Here is a 21,912-nt window from a genome sequence, read left to right on the forward strand (position 1 = left end):
TGGCCGTGTGTGGACATGCACCATTGCCTCACTTGACCTTCACTCATTATTCCATGTCCGTACAGTTCACACAGTTGGCGATGGATTTCAATTTGCTTGTGGTTTTTTGCCAACGTAGGCGGGATTTTCTATCGTAGCGCACATTGTAACACGTTACAGAAAGCACAGTAAGAGCGTTACAGTCCTCTTGCTACCACACCTGAATGTGTACTGAGTGTCACAACGTTCTGACACCAAGATGGCGATTCTAGCCTCCCCGCTGCCGCGATAGGCCAAAACGTCTAGGACTTTCTGGGCAGCTGTCGTATCAAAACATAAAATTTGTAGAGAACTTTTACGTTAAAATTATCCGAAAGTGCATATCACGTAAGAAAATAAATAAGTACAGATTTTATAACACGAGTAATCAATTTTTACTTATTATTTTCCATACAAAATTCATTCCTAATTAAGACATTTAGGCATATTGATTTTGAGATTATTTATCATCAATAATATGCCGTGAAGCATAGAATACAGAAGTGGCAAGAAATATGAAACTGGTTGACTAGTTATATTACAATATTTCATTATTATTAACTTTCACTCTCCCTCGCCTTAATTAAGTAAAGAATATAAATTTGGAATAAACAGCCTAACAAACAGTACATTCAGTCTAACGTTCAGAAGACACGGGGATTATATATAAAACTTTCCCTTACAAACACAGCCATACGAAACGGATAACATACAAGTAAAAACTCGAAAATAAAGTATATTCAATAAAATATACAGCGATAGTAGAATAACATTATTTTTCTGTATACAAAGTATTATGTTCGTATCTACAGTATTAAAGCAAAGTATACAATTATCTTTGTTATCAAGTAAGGCTTTGGTATACGCTTACATCTCAGAAAAAAAAATAAGCTGCCACGAGAACGGAATTCTTTAAGCCATTGTTCTCACATAAGACACCACTTCTACTTTGTGCTCGACGACATTGCGTCCTTAAAATGGCGTCGGCCATCCAAGTACATCATAGCTTCTGAAAAATAAGTAAAATAAACGAGTTTTTTTTTTTTTTAAGTAATGATCTTAAAATACTACTTTCAAATGAAAAAAAAAAAGCATAATTTCATTATTTCAACAAGTGAAGCAAAGTACCTTAATAAAAAGGCTTGATTCGCATGTGTGCGCGTCAAACTTTCAACCCTCTCCCCATGCACACAGTATCGATCGCACCGGGTTGTTTGAAAGTTAACGAAAGGCTACAACCTTGTAATAGTGTTCCGCTATCGTAAATATGTGGTGTGTGCAGCATGGCTCCCACAACTACCATATTTTGGGAAGAATATATAGTGGTACTTTTCCATGTCAAGTTTTGAAATGAAAATGAAATGAAATATTTCAGTTTAACGTCCCACACTTTGCCCTTTAGGCTAATGGGGCGTTTACACTTGGTCGATTTAGTCGCACGGCTAAATCGACTCGCTGCATTTGCGACTAAATCGAAGCAACTAGACCGAATGAGATCGATGGATGTGTTCAATTGTTTCAACCGAAATTGAATGCTGCTTGTCGACTCGCTCTCCTCTGGTCGATTCGAAATCGACTGGCAATTTTAAAGATGTCCAAACAAAAAGTAATTGGTACAATTTGCGGTGTTATAGCAGAAGAAAATAGAATCGACCACAGAAAATAGAACGTCTTTCAATTCAGTTGCTAGTCGATTAGTCGCTTTCGATCAACAAGCGATTAAGTTGAAGTCCTATTTACACGGTCAATTAAGTTGAAATTGACGTCAATTCAACTGAATCGAACGCAAATCGACTAAGTGTAAACGCCCCATAAGGGAGACGGATGATTAAGGCAAGTGAATGATGATGAAAAAAATGGTGGAATGATAATGTGGAGGGAAACAGGACTACCCCGAGAAAACCCACACTTGGCCGGGGATCGAACTAGGAACCCCACATACCAGAAGAAAGCACTCTACCACTGAGCCACTGTCCCCCCCCCCCATGCCAAGTTTTCTGTGTCTAAAATTCAAAATCAGTGTACAGATGACAATACTGGCAGAACGCCAGCTTTTGACACAAAAAGAGTAATATTTATGAAAAATATTTGAAAAACTGTTTTACCATCCTTCGTTATCGGTGAAAGGAACTGTAAAAAGGAAGTTGAAGTATAGGGATACTCATTTAAGTATTAGTGGTGCGTTCGCTTCGCTAGTACTGGTGAATTCTGAAACATGGATATTTAGATAGAGCGTATGTACCAGTTTCTGTGTAATTCCTTAAACCGCTTGAGATAGGCCCTATAGTTTCTAAGCCAGGGCGTTTTGAAACGTGATATTTCGAATTTTCGGTAGTTCATAATTCTGAAAGGAGACGTTTTTCGACTCATGTTTATTAGAACTTTTTTCTTTATATATAATGGAATACCTTTCGGGCCTTCGTCTGCAGACGAGTATTGTACTATATGACAACATGGCAACGTCGCACATAAAGAACCATATATCTACCAACCAATCAAAACAATTACATCGATTCTTTTCGGACAGCAGTTAAAGTCGATAGATGTTGATCCTAATTCCACTTATTACCGTAACAATCGATATAACTCATTGATGGATTCGCAGAGCAATGCTAATGGTGGGAAGTTAATCTACGACGTTGCCACATAGTGAAATTTTTGTTCCCCATAACGGCTGAAGAAGGCCGACCATTATATAGCAATTTCGTTTTATTTTGACCTGAAAAATAGCACTGTATTATCCGTGGGCGCCACATATATAGTTTCAAAACACTTGTTGATGCAAGTTCGATTTTGCTGAAATCCTATATCATGTTTCTTAAAATTTTATCTCATTGTCAGTCTAGGATAGCTGATATATATATATTTAACACTTCCAACGATTTAAGAACGTAAGCCTTTGGGCTTCTCCATAATAAGGTTACAGAATTTCACATAAATAAATACAGTAAACCCTCGTTAACACGAATTCCAAGGGACTGAAAAATCAGGAGTTCGTGTTAAAAAAAAATTCGTGTAAACCGGGAACCCAAATTTTATTATTCGAATACATTTTCTCCATATATACGCACTACAGTATACAGACTATACATACCACTACAGTATATTATGTATGTCATAGAAAATACTAGAGATGGTATCGAGACGAGACTGAGTAGTCTAGGTCTCGTTTCGGTTCCAAATTCGAGGCGAGACCAAGACTCTTCTCCGTCTTGATACCATCCACAGAATTGTATCGAGATGAGGCTAAGAGTTTCTGTCTCGTCTCGATTTCGAAAAGCACGGCTTGGTCTCAAATTCGAGTTAAGATCGAGATCGAGACTAGTTTCGGCCTCGGTACCGTCCTCTGAAAAGTGAAAACACTACAGTAATCTTATTATCCTATCTTTGAAGATTAAAAAAAAAAAAAAATCCACGCAGAAAATCCAGGTCAAGTTATAAAATTGATAACTCCGCTAGCAGGTTGGGTACCGCTAGTAACGGAGAGGTATTTATGACTGCTGTCACCAGTTTGGAGTTACAGGGGAGAGAAGATGTTTTGTCTCGAGCTGTCACCAGCAGCTCGTCTGCCAAGCTCTTGCATGTTCAGCGCTTGACGGAGGGCAGAATCAACACCTCATAAGAGAGGAAAAGTACCTGTTTCTGTTTTTTCTCTTATTTACAAGAGAATTTTGGTCCGTATAAATACTGTATGACAAAACTGATCTGGAGTGAAATCTGAAATAAGAAAAATGATCTAAAAAAACAAAACAAAACAAAACAAAACAAAACAAAACAAAACAAAACAAAACAAAACAAAAAAAAAAAAAAAAGGATTGAAAGTTCGAGTTAAATGAAAACCTTTACTGACTCAAGGGACTAAAAATGAGTTCATAATTCGTGCTAACCGAAATTCGTGTTAACCCATAAAACTTCCTATAAGATAACGTACAGCGATGCCGGGACCGAAATTTTGTTCGTCCCAACCGAGTGTTCGGCTTAAGCGAGTTCGTGTTAACGAGGTTATACTGTATATAAAAAAAACACATTACCATTACCTTCAACATACATAAATATATACGTTCATTACCACAGTTTTGGAGATTTAAAGAACGTAAAAGCAAACAAAAACTCCTACCCTTTTTAATTCTGATTTCGTAAAATCCAATCTAATCATCAGCTTAGAGTACAAGGGTCAATACTTATATAAATCATCAAGGTTCTATACCTAATCGTCTGGAGATCTGAATAACGTCAAACAGATAATTCCCGTTTTATTCCCCTTTAAGTGTCACATCTCGCAAAATAACACCTTATCTGCAGCCCGGGGCACAAGAAAATTATTTGTACAAAATTTCAAAGGTTCTATACCCAACAGTTTCAGAGATTTGGTGAACGGCAAGAAGATTTTCAATCCCCATTTCCTCTCTTAGGAATCGCATTTCGGAAAATTCCGTCTTATTTGCAACCTAAACTTATACATGAACCAACAAGCAAGTGTTAGAATGGGAAGGGGGGGTTATGACAGAGGAAAATGCAATTGAAAGGAGAGTTCGATAAGGATGTCGTCTTTCGACCACATTATTTAATATCTATTTAGAAGAGATAGTGAAAAAGAGTCTACAAAAGGAAGGTCGCATTTCAGTAGGAAATAGAATGATTAGATGTATAAACTTTGCAGATGATATGACATTTGTTGCAGAATCTGAAGAGAAAATCAACAATATGTTAGAAAACTTGAGGAAGCACTGTGAAGCATATGGGATGAAAATAAATATTAGAAAGACAATAGCTATGGTGACTGGAACGAACATGGACATTATGTAAAAATGATGAGGAACGACAGGAAGCTTTCGAAATGTGGGTATGGGGAAGAATGGAGAAAATTAGCAGGATGGAGCGGAATTAGAGCATCTTAGAAATGAAGTAGTTTGGATGATCTGGTGGTGAGTGAATAGTTAATAATTATATATATACACACAATATCTCAGCAAATACTGCACTTTGCTAAGTATTACTTTATTTTGTAAACAAAATTTATGCACATAAATTGTGTTATTACCCCTGTCTCTTACAACACTTTTGAAAAGCGAAATTAAGTGCTAGTGAATGCCCTTTTCATCCAGTCTTAAAATTCTTCTCGACTGCATCACATACTAAATCAATGAATTAAGTTGCATACATGATTGTTTTAAGCCTTTCACGTACCTCCTCTCTTTAACATCTATAAAGAAAGCATACTTACCGTTGTAGGTTTTGGGAATTATTTCTGGTAAAATCTCCTGCGCATAGAAGGTAAAATGAAAGACATTTGTGGTATTAGTGTGCTCTTGTTTCGGATCGGAAACTTCAGCCCTCACCATTACTTCCATGAAATCACGCTCCGTATACGTGACCTAAATTGAACAAAATAAATTTTATAGATTATTTTCAATATCTATGAAATGTGTCTAACTAATCATAGTCAACAATTAACTGTACATTATTGATTTAACTTCAATATACAGTACAAGGGAGGATCAGAAACTAAGGTTACAAGGGAGGACCAGAAACTAAGGTTACAAGGGAGGATCAGAAACTAAGGTTACAAGGGAGGATAAGAAACTAAGGTTACAAGGGAGGATCAGAAACTAAGGTTACAAGGGAGGACCAGAAACTAAGGTTACAAGGGAGGATCAGAAACTAAGGTTACAAGGGAGGACCAGAAACTAAGGTTACAAGGGAGGATCAGAAACTAAGGTTACAAGGGAGGATCAGAAACTAAGGTTACAAGGGAGGATCAGAAACTAAGGTTACAAGGGAGGATCAGAAACTAAGGTTACAAGGGAGGATCAGAAACTAAGGTTACAAGGGAGGATCAGAAACTAAGGTTACAAGGGAGGATCAGAAACTAAGGTTACAAGGGAGGATCAGAAACTAAGGTTACAAGGGAGGATCAGAAACTAAGGTTACAAGGGAGGATCAGAAACTAAGGTTACAAGGGAAGATCAGAAACTAAGGTTACAAGGGAGGATCAGAAACTAAGGTTACAAGGGAGGATCAGAAACTAAGGTTACAAGGGAGGATCAGAAACTAAGGTTACAAGGGAGGATCAGAAACTAAGGTTACAAGGGAGGATCAGAAACTAAGGTTACAAGGGAGGATCACAAACTAAGGTTACAAGGGAGGATCAGAAACTAAGGTTACAAGGGAGGATCACAAACTAAGGTTACAAGGGAGGATCAGAAACTAAGGTTACAAGGGAGGATCAGAAACTAAGGTTACAAGGGAGGATCAGAAACTAAGGTTACAAGGGAGGATCAGAAACTAAGGTTACAAGGGAGGATCAGAAACTAAGGTTACAAGGGAGGATCAGAAACTAAGGTTACAAGGGAGGATCAGAAACTAAGGTTACAAGGGAGGATCAGAAACTAAGGTTACAAGGGAGGATCAGAAACTAAGGTTACAAGGGAGGATCACAAACTAAGGTTACAAGGGAGGATCAGAAACTAAGGTTACAAGGGAGGATCAGAAACTAAGATTACAAGGGAGGATCAGAAACTAAGGTTACAAGGGAGGATCAGAAACTAAGATTACAAGGGAGGATCACAAATTAAGGTTACAATGGAGGATCAGAAACTAAGGTTACAAGGGAGGATCACAAATTAAGGTTACAAGGGAGAATCAGAAACTAAGGTTACAAGGGAGGATCAGAAACTAAGGTTACAAGGGAGGATCAGAAACTAAGGTCACAAGGGAGGATCACAAACTAAGGTTACAAGGGAGGATCACAAACTAAGGTTACAAGGGAGGATCAGAAACTAAGGTTACAAGGGAGGATCAGAAACTAAGGTTACAAGGGAGGATCAGAAACTAAGGTTACAAGGGAGGATCAGAAACTAAGGTTACAAGGGAGGATCAGAAACTAAGGTTACAAGGGAGGATCAGAAACTAAGGTTACAAGGGAGGATCAGAAACTAAGGTTACAAGGGAGGATCAGAAACTAAGGTTACAAGGGAGGATCAGAAACTAAGGTTACAAGGGAGGATCAGAAACTAAGGTTACAAGGGAGGATCAGAAACTAAGGTTACAAGGGAGGATCAGAAACTAAGGTTACAAGGGAAGATCAGAAACTAAGGTTACAAGGGAGGATCAGAAACTAAGGTTACAAGGGAGGATCAGAAACTAAGGTTACAAGGGAGGATCAGAAACTAAGGTTACAAGGGAGGATCAGAAACTAAGGTTACAAGGGAGGATCAGAAACTAAGGTTACAAGGGAGGATCAGAAACTAAGGTTACAAGGGAGGATCAGAAACTAAGATTACAAGGGAGGATCACAAATTAAGGTTACAATGGAGGATCAGAAACTAAGGTTACAAGGGAGGATCACAAATTAAGGTTACAAGGGAGAATCAGAAACTAAGGTTACAAGGGAGGATCAGAAACTAAGGTTACAAGGGAGGATCAGAAACTAAGGTCACAAGGGAGGATCACAAACTAAGGTTACAAGGGAGGATCACAAACTAAGGTTACAAGGGAGGATCAGAAACTAAGGTTACAAGGGAGGATCAGAAACTAAGGTTACAAGGGAGGATCAGAAACTAAGGTTACAAGGGAGGATCAGAAACTAAGGTTACAAGGGAGGATCAGAAACTAAGGTTACAAGGGAGGATCAGAAACTAAGGTTACAAGGGAGGATCAGAAACTAAGGTCACAAGGGAGGATCAGAAACTAAGGTTACAAGGGAGGACCAGAAACTAAGGTTACAAGGGAGGATCAGAAACTAAGGTTACAAGGGAGGATCAGAAACTAAGGTTACAAGGCCGATATATTTCTGAAGTTTCGTCTGTTTATAAAGGAATGAGGCGCGTGTAGTTCGTAATTATCCAGAGTTTCAGCCATCAGCCATCTACGCCGCTAGTTGTATGCAAACACAACACAAAATGGCGACTGGTTTAGAAAACTAGTCTCGCAAAGAAGTCTGCTCAGTTATTCGATTTCTGTGCGCGAAACATGTAACCGCGGCTGAAATTCTTCAACAGCTGGTAGAGGAGTTACGGAGAGACTGTAATGTCCCGTCAGCATGTTGCAGGATAGTGTCCAAAGTTTGCGGCTGGTACAGAAAACATCACCGTCGAGGAGCGCAATGACCGACTCAGCATGGCATCAACAGATTTCAACATAGCTTGCCCGGAGGAAATGATTCTGGACAACAAGGGGACCTCGTTCCAAGCAACTTTCACCTGTTCCCGCACTTGAAGGAGTACCTAAAAGACCGTCGCTTCGCTTCAGAGGAGGAGGTAAAACACGTCGTGGCAACAGGCTGAACACGTAAGGACAGGATTTTTACTAGGAGTTAATCTTCAAACTCATCCCACGATGCGACAAGTGCCTCAACGGATATAGAAACTATGTCGAAAAATGTATGTACTACCCGGTAGCAGTTTTGGTTATATGAAATAATATATAACACGTTTCATGGCAGGATTTGTAACCTTATTTTCTGATCACCCTTCGTAATACTCCGTATTTACCGAACTGTTTTTTTTTTCTTAAGTGGATGTTTTCACTAAAATAGAGGTGTCATATAATGAAATCCGCATCATAAAAAATAGTTTCAGTATATCTACAACATGAGATTTTAATATTTTAACAGTTATTGTGTTTTACAACAATACAAAATTAACACTTTTAAATAAATACAGAAATATAGAATTTGCTTCCAATAAGTTGTTAAATGACAAACCACTGACTCTAATCTATTATTTTTTAAAAATATGCACCCTATCAAAGCTTTTCCCTTTTCAAGACTGAAAAATACCGTACTGATATCTGAAAAATGACTAAATACATTTTTAAAAAATCCTAACAAAAACATGAAGAAAAAAAACTGCTCACATTTTTGAGTTCAGAAAAATAATACAATTATGAATTGATGGCCACAAGATCAATCGATGAAAATATCGAGCCTAGGAAGTATGGCGTCCCATGAGCGATGTATATCAATATTTTCTACGTATTTACTAATGTAGGAAATTGACTAATATAATTTTCCTTAAATGTATATTTAAATGCTTTACGTATATAGCGTTACTTCTCTTGATCAAATTAATACTTTGTTAAATGCGGAATGTTAACGTGGGATTACATTGTATGCAAAGTCACAATTCGATCCGATCATCATAACTATCACACACTTAAAAACAATGAATATATATCTATTACACAGGGTGATAAGATAAAACACCGACAAATTGGATAATACGCGTAGATATGAAATTAAGCAACCTTTATATACAGCGTGACCATAAAAATACAATCACACTTTAAAGTGGTATTATGTCGCTTTGGATAACCGTATTTAAATGAAATTTATCACATTTGAAAAAAAAAAAACTCAAATATTTTTTACTATACCTCACAGACATTGAATGTGGACCCCGCGAGTGTGATGCAGACATAAAGATGATAATCCCCTTCACGCCACACAAGCTCCAACATATCTCATGAAACGGACTGGATGGCAGCACTGATAAGTACTTGCAGTTCTTGCAGGTTTTGAGGTTATAGAGATACATAGGCACAATCCTTTATGTAATCTTATAAGGGGGCACGGTGGCTCAGTGTTAGAGCGTTCACCTCCGGTGCTTGGGGTCCCTGGTTCGATCCCAGCTCGCGCCGTGTGGACTTTGTGGTGGACAAACACCGTGCTCGTGGGTTTTCTCGGGGTTCTCCAGTTTCCTCCCACTTTCTTCATTCCACCATTTTCATTCATCTCTCATCATCACCGTCTCCTTTAGACTAACCGGCATAATCGTGGGACGTAAAACTTAGATTCCGTAATCTTATAAAAGGAAGTCACACACTGTCAACCTGCGCCAGACTCTGCGTGCTGTGATATTCCACCAACACACAACTTCGTTCTTGTGGGGTCGCCATAACACCTTAAAGCTTATTCTTTAATAATAACACAACACAGCGAATGGAAATAAATATACGTTAGCACATTACGGCATAACAATACAGAAACATAAAAAGCTTTTCCAAGTGACCTCCAGCAAAAACATCAACTGCTTGGTGAATATCCAACGTTGAATCCATATCAACTTCACAAAGTAAACATGAGTGAATTTACTTTTTCTGTGTTTGATCCGTCCATTATTGACGTTGTCCATTGTTGACATGCACAAAAGTATTTTGACTTTTTCTTTCAAATGTGACCAATTTCATTTAAATATGAAATGAAATGAAATGAGTTTTACGTCCCACGGTTATGCCGGTTGGGCTAAAGGAGACAGTGATTATGAGAAATGAATGAAATGGTCGAATGAAGAAAGTGGGAGGAAACGGGAGAATCCCGAGAAAACCCACGAGCACGGTGTTTGTCCACCACAAAGTCCACACGGCGCGAGCTGGGATCGAACCAGGAACTCCAAGCACCGGAGGTGAACGCTCTACCACTGAGCCACCGCGCCCATAGTATTTTTATGGACACGCTGTATTTAAGTGTATATTCCAGCACAACTCTGGAATGCCTAGAGCAATCTTAACCAAATTTGGTACACATATTATTTACAGTCTGAAAAATAGTACTGTGGGGGTAAGATCCCAAAGCACACCTAAGGGGAGAGCCAAAGGATGAATCATAAAATAATCGAAAACGACCGATGTCAAATCTATAGTTTTTGGTGTCGCTGAGATGAATAGTAACATTCCTGATGCACTTAAAACTCAAGTTCAGGCCCCATCAGCAGCTCTGAAGGGGGGAAATGGTGACTTGTAAAAATAACCAAAAACGACCAATATTAGTGTCGAATCTATAGTCTTCGGGGCTCCTAAGTTGATTGGTGACAGTTCCAATATCAAAGCAACCTCTTTTTTTCGATATAGAGGGGGTGTTTGATAATTTATGGACGCCATCACTAATTGCAAGGTTTAAAAGAACTATAACTACCTCAATATTTAATAAATATAGTAAGGGAATAATTCCTGAATAGACAGATTTATATCTATGAGAGCACGGGCAAAATAAAAATTACAGCACAAAAGGGATGCCCACAAGGATCGATTCTAGGACCTTTGATGTGGGATTTGTAATTCCAGCCGTGTTTAGAAAAATTAAACGAGTTAGAGGATACTGTAAGAGTAATTGCTTTTGCTGATGATTTGGCGATAATTATCTCAGCCAGTTCTAGGCAAGATCTAGAAGGAAAGGCATCACGTGTTATAAATGAATTATGGTAGGAAAAATCTAAATTAAAAATCTCGGAAAAGAAAACGAAGTATATGATTTTTGGTACTAAATTATTAAGAGGCCTTATAATTAAAATTGGAAACAGTAAGATCGAAAGAGTATCAGCATTTAAAGATTTAGGAATTATGATGGGTGATAAATTAAATTTTTCGAGAGTATATCAATTACGTTATTGAAAAGAGTCATAGAATAGGCAATAAACTCATCTCACTGACGTTAACAAAGTATAGGCTACCCAAAAAAAAAACTAATTAAGACCTATCAGGAGGTAATCCTAAGCGCGTCGATGAACTATGCTTCCAGTATATAGGCACATCGTCTAGTAGAAAATAATTCCCTAAAAGTAAAAATCAATTGTCCACAAAGAAACTTACTAATTCGGCTCGGTGGCGCCTTGGGCATGACATTGAACAATGCACTGTATGTTCTGATGGGCATTAAATCTATGTATTTAACAGTACTTCCGAGAGCGGCAACGTATTGGCAGAAAAAAGAAATATAAATAAGACGTAACAATTGATAGGAACTAAAGCAGAAAAACCAGAGGAAATAAAAAAAAAAAAACTAATTCAACAAAAATCGACAAAAGATTGGCAAAAGGATGACACATCTAGAAGATTATTCGGATTTATCCCAGACGTTGAGATACGACTAAACTGGAATTACTTCAACCCTAACAAAGGACTAATACATCTACTTACATGACATGATCCCTATCCCATCCATCTTTACAGGATGAATAAGGAACAAAATGACAGATGTGATTGTGGAGAGTTGGGTACACCTGAACACAGTGTTCTGTGGTGTCCACTGCTAGAGGAGCGCCTGAGAGACCGCGACAAAATTAGACGTAAAGGAATCAAAGACATCTTGGAATCAGAAGAGGACTATACAATCCTGGCAGACGTAGCAGAGGAATATTGAGACCTATGCAGAAAATCCTTTTATGGAGATAATATTATTTAAATGGAAACGAAATGGGAATGACTGCTGAATGAGATCCCTCCTGGACCGGAGGCAACTCCAGGAGGCGCGCCAGGATGGAAGACTGTGACTGATGGTGTGCAAGAGCCTGGGGCAACTCCGGCATTAGTTCGGTAAGGAACTCCGGATGCTCTGGGAGTGTGTCTGTGATGTGTTGGTGTTGGGATGAGTATTTACTTATTTGTGTGAATAAACTAAAAACATATGCTATTACATAGCAAAATTAATCAAAATAAAGTAATATCCCAATTGTAATAAGGAAGACTCGGGAAAGAGCATCATCTCGAAGCCGTTAGCGATTTGGCTACGATAGCGTGCGACTTCCGGTCCGGGTGTACGCGGCGGTAGGACAAAACTGACTAGGGCTTGTACTAAGCGCTCCGAGTGAGCCCTGGACCTCAAGCCGATACATTAAGGTCCGATAGATGTGCTTTAAACTCAACCGAGAACACTGATCAATACAGCGACATTAATAATTACAGTTATAACGGCAAACAATAAATAGTGAATGAAGTGATGTGAAGGCCACACAAGTGAATTATAGTGAAGTGTTTTGTGTAAGTGTAGTGTTTAGTGTAAATGTAGTGAATATAGTAGTTATTAACCACACAGAGGAAATCATATCACAGGAGAGAAACATACGGGTGAAGAAGAAAACATATAGTTGAAAAACTTAAGAAAATGAAGAGGAATCCAGCCGTAAGGAATCATACTAAATTGTCAAAATGAACTTCGAGCTCAACAGTGCAGATATAAATGCAAAGTTATTGATTTCATTCATATAAAATAGGACGATGAGTTTAGAGGTTAGGATTAGGAGTAGTTTAGTAATTAAAATTGCTTAATAAAGACGCTTCAAGGTTCTTACAAAAATATTGAACTCAATTTCCCTCAATTTTCCACCTTTTCCAGGTATTAATTTTGCAATTTCCAGGTCTAGTGGAAGAAACTAACAGTAAGAGAACACACAAATTTTAAGAATAATATATTTATATATTTAAGAATGGCCACCCTTCTTTCCAATGAACGATAGCAATTAAATATTGTCACAAGAAAATTAATAATTAGAATAAATAAAACAGAAGTTGAAAAAATATTAGGTTGAGAACCCTACTAAGGGAATTAATAAGTAAATACTTTTGAACTCAATTTCCCTGATATTTCCAGATTTTTTCTTCCAAAATCAATTTCCCTGAGATTTCCAGGTTCTCCAGGTTTTCTAGGTAGTGTATGAACCCTGCGCTTGCTTAAAATATAGGATTTAGAAAGCTCAAGTCTGATGCTATTTGTTGTTTGTTTTGTTTTGTTTTTTGTTTGTTTTGTTTTGTTTCTGTTGTGCTGTGGTTTTGTCCCTCTTCTCCCTTGTCGGTCCTTGTTCCCTTTTTTCCATTTAATTCAAAATAATAATAATAATAATAATAATAATAATAATAATAATAATAATAATAATAATAATAATAATAAGAAGAAGAAGAAGAAGAAGAAGAAGAATCATGATGATGAAAAAAGGCTGGAGAAAATAAAATTGCGATGACGACACCCGTTTCGGTTAAATTCTTCAGGTGCCGAAACTGAGGAGGCGCGTCTGAGAGAGAGAGAAAAAAAATAGTTCCAATATCATTTAAGTCCAAGTTCAGCCCTCAGTGTGTGTAACATTCTCGAGCATACCTAGGGGGATAGGAGAGGTGACATGTAAAATGATCATAAACGGTCGATTTGAGTGTCGTTGTAGTGGGGTCGCTGAGATAAAAAGTAACGTCCATGAAGGATGAATTTGGACATAGACGCCATCAAGAGTCACCATTCATCTCAGTGACCCCGAAAATCCGAAAATCCCGACACTAATATCAGTTGTTTTACATGTTACTCCCTTCAGATACCACTCCCTAAGAGGAATCTTTACCTTCCTTTTTTTTTTTTCAGATTGTAATACGTGTATGTCAACTTATTTGTAGAAATGAGTTTACACACCAAGTTTCATGTTCCTAACTTAAGGAATTCGTCAGGTTCCCTATTTCTAATTTTTAAGCTATCTCTTTCCTTTTGAAGCCCCGTCCTATCCTCCTTAGGATAAGAACCAAAAAAAAAAAAAAAATATATATATATATATAACATAAGGTCTCTTCCAGACTATGGTCTCTTTGATAAAATTACTTTGAAGTATGCCAATCAACGGTGTGAATTTATATACCGGACAAACAAACATTTTATATAATTCATACTTTTTCATATAATTCATACTTTTTTATATAATTCATACTTTGTTCCATACTTTTTCAATCTTTTTTTGTTCGATCTAGCTCACTACATAAATTCTCCTCCACACAAACATTTTGAAAGCCCAGTTTAGCAGTTTTCTTTTTTTTTCTTGTTTCTTGGTAATATGGTTGGTAATACGCTTCTACCGAGACACGGATTGTTTTACTATTAGGTCCTAGAGCCGTCATTCTAAAAATGGATATACTAAGACAAGTATGTTTTTGTACTCACTTGAGAAAACATTCGAAGTAAGGACCCCACATCTACTGGGTACTGGAACTTAATGTCGCTCATCTTCACAATTTTAGGACGTCCTATTTTGCTGCAAACATACAAATACGGAAAACATATCAGTAGGATTCTATTGAAATGATGTATCACCAAAATCAAATAAAATATGTTATACAAAATGTTAATGAATTATACCGACAAACTGTAAGAAGTGATTCTTTACATTAAAATAAAATAAATAAATAAATAAAAAGTTCATATGGAGCCGTGGGAAAAAGTCATTCTTATTCGGGAAAAAGTAGTTTTAGGGATAGAGCCAGGGGCCATAGTGGAGTTGTAGAGCTTCCCACAGGAGCTGGTCCATTACAATTTTAAGTGGCCGGTAGATCTAAAAGAATTTTAGACAGCACAGTATGACCAAATCAAAAGATAGGCTATATCTGTAAAACATTTTTAAAAAATGTAGGCCTATTGAACAGTCAAAATAATTAATTTCTTAATTTCTAATTCAAAAATTGATTCCTTTCCTGAGGTAATAGGCCTCCACTTTCGAAATACAACAGTGTTCTTTATTTTGCATAACGCTCAGGCAAGGGCTGTAATGTATTAAAAAAAAAAAGTGTCTATACCGATATTTTATTTCGGCCGTGTGCGTGGGTTTTCTCGGGGTTCTCGCGTTTCTTCCCACTTTCTTCATTCCACCATTTCATTCATTACTCATGATCACCGTCTCCTTTAGCCTAACCGGCATAACCGTGGGACGTAAAACTCAAAGATTTCATTTCATTTTTATTTCGAGTCAGCGGAAAGAAGGTAAACGTGGGATGGAAACGATGAAACCTTTAGAACAAGGAGTTTCGGAGAAGAGCGACTCGGTAAAAGAAATATCGTTTGTAAATTTGTGTACAAGTGTGGAAATTACTAGTTACTTGATGTTTAAGACGTAAAATAGGAATGAAAGTGCACGGACATTTAATATAGACCTATCTCGAATTGAATCCAGTTTCATTTACAAGAGCGTATATTCCTTAATTTATAAAGGACCAATTTAGAAATATACAATTATAAAAATTATTATTGGATAAAAAAAAGGGGTGAGTTTTAGTGAGTTGTGTTTGCATTGCCTGGTAATAGTGCCTTTAGTGTTCTATTCAAGTGGTGTCTCTGCATTCGTACAGTGTGTTGTCAAGTTCAACTAGACAAAGCATTCATTCATAGTTTTAGAAAAGCATATTTATTCATAGTTTTTAGAAAAACACTCATGTTAATTAATATACAAGATTTACATGTTCTTAACAGTGTTTTAGAATGCTACTCAGTTTATGTGTGATCGAAGACAAAATTGTGTGATCGTTTAGCAAGCAACCATTTGGACAAATAATTACTCAGAAACAAGTTAAGATAAGTAATTCATTGTACTAATATTTAAGTATTATATCATTATATTAACATATGAACAAAGCATGTCATATTTATCATATTAACGCATGTACTTTTGAATAAGAATTGAAGCAAATAACATCTAAAATATTCGTTAAGTCTTACTTTTCGTTCCGCCATGTTATCTGGGTGAATCAGTAAAATGAGTTTAATCATACAGTTCATTAGCTGTGGATGTGATATGTGTACTTTATAAGTACAGTACATAAGCATATCACCCCTTAATACATAAACATAATCATATTTGTCTCCCTAATGTGAATAATTTAATCACTTGCAAAATCCTATCGTTTCTATGTTACTTCCTTTTTTGATTATTAACTATGTGTAACATATTCTACAATTATTTGCCTACAGTTAGTGCATAAAGTATTGATACACCAAAATAAATGATTTACAAAACTTTACAATCACTACTCCATACAACGTTTTAATGAATACGACGAAACTAGTTTATTTTTTGTTCCATTTTGTAGGTGTATGAATACTTTTTGCCCTAACTGTATATTGTTTGGTGTAATGAACCACCCACATCTTATTTTCTTGTCATTTTCAAAAGTGGAAGTAACAATGCCACAAAAATATAGGAGGTTTCGTTAAAATGTAGGAAATATAGGAGTTTATAGGAAGAGATGCAAATATATAGGAGCATTGGAAAGCCTGTAATTCTTCCTCTTAAGAAACGTGCTTTTAAAATTTAATACGAGGGAAAAATTGAGTATTCATCAAGATATACCGGATGAGTCAAAATGAAGTTCCCGATTTTGTTAATTTATTATTCGAACAGTAATGAGCTTTTCTTGCCAATATAATTTTTTTCTGGAATATAATCTGTTTTTTTCTTTTCTTTCTATTGCAGAGGCGTAGTTCTGTATACGCCCACCAGGAGGCAGTTTAGTCGAAGTGAGCAATATGGTTCTACAGGCCAGCAGAAAGCGTTCTGTTTGCTTGATTTTTATGCGACTAGGTCCGTTGTGCAAGTTCAACGGCATTTCTGTGGAAAATTTAGGGTATTTGTGCCGCCAGTTGCTACAACTGTGATTGAACTGTGTGAGCGCATCACTACAGCTGTGGCCGATATCGACCCTGACATGCTAGGAAAAGTTTGGCAGAAACTTGAGCTGCATATAGATATTTATAATACGTTAGAAAAAAAAAACTTTTTGAGTTGATCAATCAGTGTATGTAATCTCTGTTTACATACGTGTAATTAAATGCAAAAAAATAATCCTTGAAATTGGGAATATCATTTTGACTCACCCTGTATCTATTTATCTATCTATCTATCTATCTATCTATCTATCTATCTATCTATCTATCTATCTATCTATATATATATATATATATATATATATATATATATATATATATATATATATATATATATAACAGCATACATCCTTGAGGAAGAAAGATTTATAGGGTTCAAAATGATTGGTTATCTTTGATGGAGTACCTGACCGTCGAAGAAGTTTGAATACGTTTCCTTTCTTTTTTTTTTTTTTTTTTTTTAATTTTCAATTAGACATTTTGTACTACTTACGCATATACATAAGCTGTTGTCCACGCCAGCTGATACGATTGCCTCATTAAGTATCCACCGAATATTTTGTTGTGGAGATTCCTGTTCTGAAATAACAAAAAATAATTTTTATCAAAAACTCAATTACACACACGTTTTATGTATTAAACTGAAAAAAAAAAAACAAGAAAAAAGGGGTTTTGCAATAAAATAGATATGAGGGGTTACCTATGAGTAGCCTCTTTTCCCCGTTCTTAACATATTTAGTTAGGATTGATTGAGGACGTCAGTATTGAGACTATTTGTCCCCGTCACGATTAAAGCGACTGCTGTAAATAACATTAAAGAAATATATGAAAATATAACCAAGTACTACTACAACAGAAATGCCTGCTAGGCTAAAGGGGACGGTGATGATGAGAAATGAATGCAATGGTGGAATGAATAAAGTGGAAGGAAGAGAACCCATGCACATGGTGTTTGTCCACCACAAAGTCCACTTGGCGCGAGGTGGGTTCGAACCAGGGACCCCACGCACCAGAAGTGGATGCTCTACCACTGAGCCACCGAGGTTTCTACAAGTAAAAATACAAAGGAAGAGATAAATAATAAATATATGAGAAAAACAAATATATAACAATAACAATAAATATTAAATATAGAACAATAAATACTAATGATGGTAACAACGGAGAAAAATATATAACAACAACAATAGTGAAAAACAATTAAAATACAACGAGAAATAAAAGTCAACTTTTCAGTATTTAATATCTTGTTGCCCGTTTTTCTTCTGTCTACATGTTTCCGTTGAATATCCTCTTTGGCCAGCACAAGGTCATGATCAGAGAAAATGTCGGCCCCAGGAAGAGTCTTCGCGTTCTCCAAGCTATTCCGATCTCTGTCCTGAATCATTACATAGTTTAACTGATATCTTCAGCCGTCTATTGAGGAACTGCACGTATATTTCTTCTCTTCTGCTGATTAAACCAAGTTTTTTCCAATTACTAGTGAATTCTGTCTATAGAAATTGACCAGTCCTTCTTCCCTTTCATTTTTTCGCCTAAATCATATTTGCCTACGATACTACCTTCCTGTTCTTCTCCCACAACTGTATTGAAATCTCCCATTACAATTACGCATGCACCCCTCTTCTCCATGTTTATAATTTCTTCTATTTTCTCATAATTTTCCTTGTATACCAATACATGATTTCCCCTCATATCTATTCTGTCTAGCAATACAAAACATGGTATACACATTTCTTATCTCTTTGCTACTTTTTGAGATACATTTGGATTGTGTGCTTTTACCCGGGGCCACTCTAGAGGGGTCCAAAGTTGATGGAAGGGATTTCAACCTTTTATTAACTTTGATGACAATATGCAACCGGAGGATGTTGATGGATTTAAATAATATTTATACATTGTTTTCTGTGCTTCTAATGCATAAGAATTTGAGTTATTACATTCGGAAAGAGGATAATTTAAAAATGTCAAAAATTATTATAAAATGTGATTTTTTTCAAATTTCGGTCGGAAGATATAAATCGATTTTATTTTATTTTATTTCTACCCCATTTTAATCTTTGTAATTCGCAACTTTTCCGCGGTATTACAACCTGAATTTTTTTCTTACTTTTACTTTTTTCGGTCTACCCTATTAATGAGCTGCTAGTGCACTTTGGAGACTTGCAAACAGTCGTTTTTTTTTTTTTTTTTTTTATTATTATTATTATTATTATTATTATTAGATGCTTTAAATAATGTAGGAGGCCCTACCTCTGGATGGCAAAACACTACATTGCTCATCGTTGCGTTCTCCATCCATATACCTCTTCGCGGAAGAATTCTTCTATGGAAAGTTGGATCCCTGAAGTCCACAGTTTTTAGAAACATGTCATGAATAATCCTTTGTTCCATCACATTAGGTACTACTTTCAATAGAGACATACTCTGTATATCTTGACGCTTCTTCTTATTTACTGAAATTAAAAAAAAAAAAAAAAAAAAATTCGTCAGCTCAAAAAGTTTTTTACTTCATATTTTTTATTTCTTTTTAAGCTTGTTTTTATACTAGTGTTAGAATAATCCAATTACTTTTTGTATCTAAAAAGAGCAAAGTATTATTTCAAATCAACTAGAGTTACTCAATGAAGGCCGATACTACTCTTTCCAAAGCCAACCTTTATTTGGTTTATACTTCAACGACAAGCCAATAAACTTCCTGTATTCCACTAAGTGTTCGAATAACGTAAGCCATCTAGGCCTTACATTAAACCTAAAATATAAACCGTCACTCTAGGCTCATCTACCTAAATATAAATATCTTAAGCCACTTATGGCTCCAATCAAACACATAAACAACTACAGCCACTTATGGCTCTTATTCCATATATAAATAACTTCAGCCACATCTGGCTCATTTCAGTCATCAACTCAATTACACATATAAACAATCACCTAGTTACCCTTTTTCTTTTAAAACCATCCTAATCTTAATTACGTTCTTCTTTTGTTTATATAATCTATCCAGAAACTTTTAACACTTTTGACTCCCAACATCCTCCCGGGTATCATCTAAACATGAACTGCACCAAGTGATTCCCAACAACTAGGATGGGCAAAACCGATTTTTTATAAAAACCGGAAACCGGTTTCCACTGAACAGAAAAACTGAAACCCGAAAAACCGACATTTCGGTTTTCTCCAAACCGGCATTTCGTTTTTTTTACCGAAACCGGTTTCGGTTTTCTCCAAAACGGGTTCGTTTTTTACCGAAACTGGTTTCGGTGAAAACTTTTGCAAAACACACAAAACTATTTATGTGGAAACGGAATCGGTTTTCGGAGAACTACGAAACACTATTCTGGTCAGAAATAGAACAAATTTTGAAAAAAAAAAGAACCGGTTTTGAAGAAAACCGAACCGGTTTTTGTGCCCACCACTATTTTATACTCATCCATGTTTATTTTCCATGTTTAAATTTACTTCTTCGAACTGCTAAGCTGATGTTGGAAATCGTAATTTCCGAAAGCGCTTCTTAGAGGAATATTTTGGTCTGCGGTTAGTACTAAGTTTTTACTTATATTTCTTTCTACAGTATAAGCCTATTTTCTTACTGTGAATACTTAGTATGAGTCAAATTTTCCTAATACACCAGTATCAAAGAGTAATCATACATAATGATAGTTTTAGTATCTTGGATTCTGAATACACTCATCCAGAAGTATATATATATAATTTTGCCTCTCCTGTGAAATATAGCATATTTCCGGACTTTCAGTGTATTTTGAAGCATTTTTTCCTGACTCATTTTAACTACCTTGACTTTCAAGTCAGGTTACTCCAGCATTAGCCACATGTCAACGAAGGAGCACAGTAAAGCATGGAAATTGATTGCATTTAATCTCAGCCTTTTTTAATAATTAGAGCAACAAAATCTGAACCCTAATATAATTTATATATTTATGTTGATCTACTTAAAGTATAAGGAGCAGTCAGATGAAAATCGAACACCCTACATAAAACACATTCCTCACAAAAGTTGGCAACACTGCTGTCACTTATGGATACTACCCATCTCTCGAGAAGGGGAACACATAGTGGAAACTCACAGGTACACACAGTTGTTTGGTTATTGCTCTATAGGTGAGCGTAGTGAAAAGTGTGTTCGTCCTGCATTAGAAATGGAGGCAAGCAAAGAAGAGAGAGAGAGAGAGAGATATGTGATTCGTTTTTTGGTGGCTTAGGGTATTAGAACACGCGAAACTCATCGTTGCATGTCGGCTGTGTATGGCGAACACTGTATGTCACTGACAAGTGTGCAGGAGTGGCATAAGAGATTCCGAGAAAGATGCACTCACTGCAAGATGATCTGCACCCAGGACAGGCCCATCGAGTCATTTCTCTGTTCTGATTGAACGGATTGATGGACTTATCCGGGAAAACCGACGCATCACAGAGGAAGAAATTTGTATTCAAGCCGGAATTAGCCATGGCTCCGTACATGCCATTATCAAAGAACGCCTGCAGTTGCGAAAAATTTGTGCGAAGTGGATTCCGCATCAACTGATGGAGGGACAAAAGATGGACAGAATAGCTTTAATGTCTAACGCATTTGCAGCTGAACTACGACGAAGAGTATGCGTTTCTGTCCCGTATCGTCACATGGGACTAATTGACCCCGAGAGCAAACGGCAAAGCTAACAATGGAAACACCCCAATTCTCCCCCGCGAAAGAAATC

General features: G+C 36.5%; 1 protein-coding gene across 2 annotated transcripts in view; it reads right to left on the reverse strand.

The window, feature by feature from the left end:
- Nucleotides 1-389: 389 nt before the first annotated feature.
- Nucleotides 390-21,912, reverse strand: part of LOC145693675 (acyl-coenzyme A thioesterase 9, mitochondrial-like) — a 57,263-nt gene continuing 35,740 nt past the window's right edge. For both annotated transcript variants that reach the window (XM_081769915.1, XM_081769916.1), the window contains exons 8-12: nt 19,448-19,650; nt 17,688-17,773; nt 14,705-14,795; nt 5,243-5,393; nt 390-1,027 (exon numbers count right to left, since the gene is read on the reverse strand). In XM_081769915.1, the coding sequence (XP_081626041.1) occupies nt 963-1,027; nt 5,243-5,393; nt 14,705-14,795; nt 17,688-17,773; nt 19,448-19,650 (596 nt within the window). In that variant the 3' untranslated portion in view covers nt 390-962. The remainder of the gene's footprint in view (nt 1,028-5,242; nt 5,394-14,704; nt 14,796-17,687; nt 17,774-19,447; nt 19,651-21,912) is intronic.

This window comes from Thermobia domestica, chromosome 8, assembly GCF_964235325.1.
Source record: "Thermobia domestica chromosome 8, izTheDome1.hap1.1, whole genome shotgun sequence".
NCBI classification, from domain to species: domain Eukaryota; kingdom Metazoa; phylum Arthropoda; class Insecta; order Zygentoma; family Lepismatidae; genus Thermobia; species Thermobia domestica.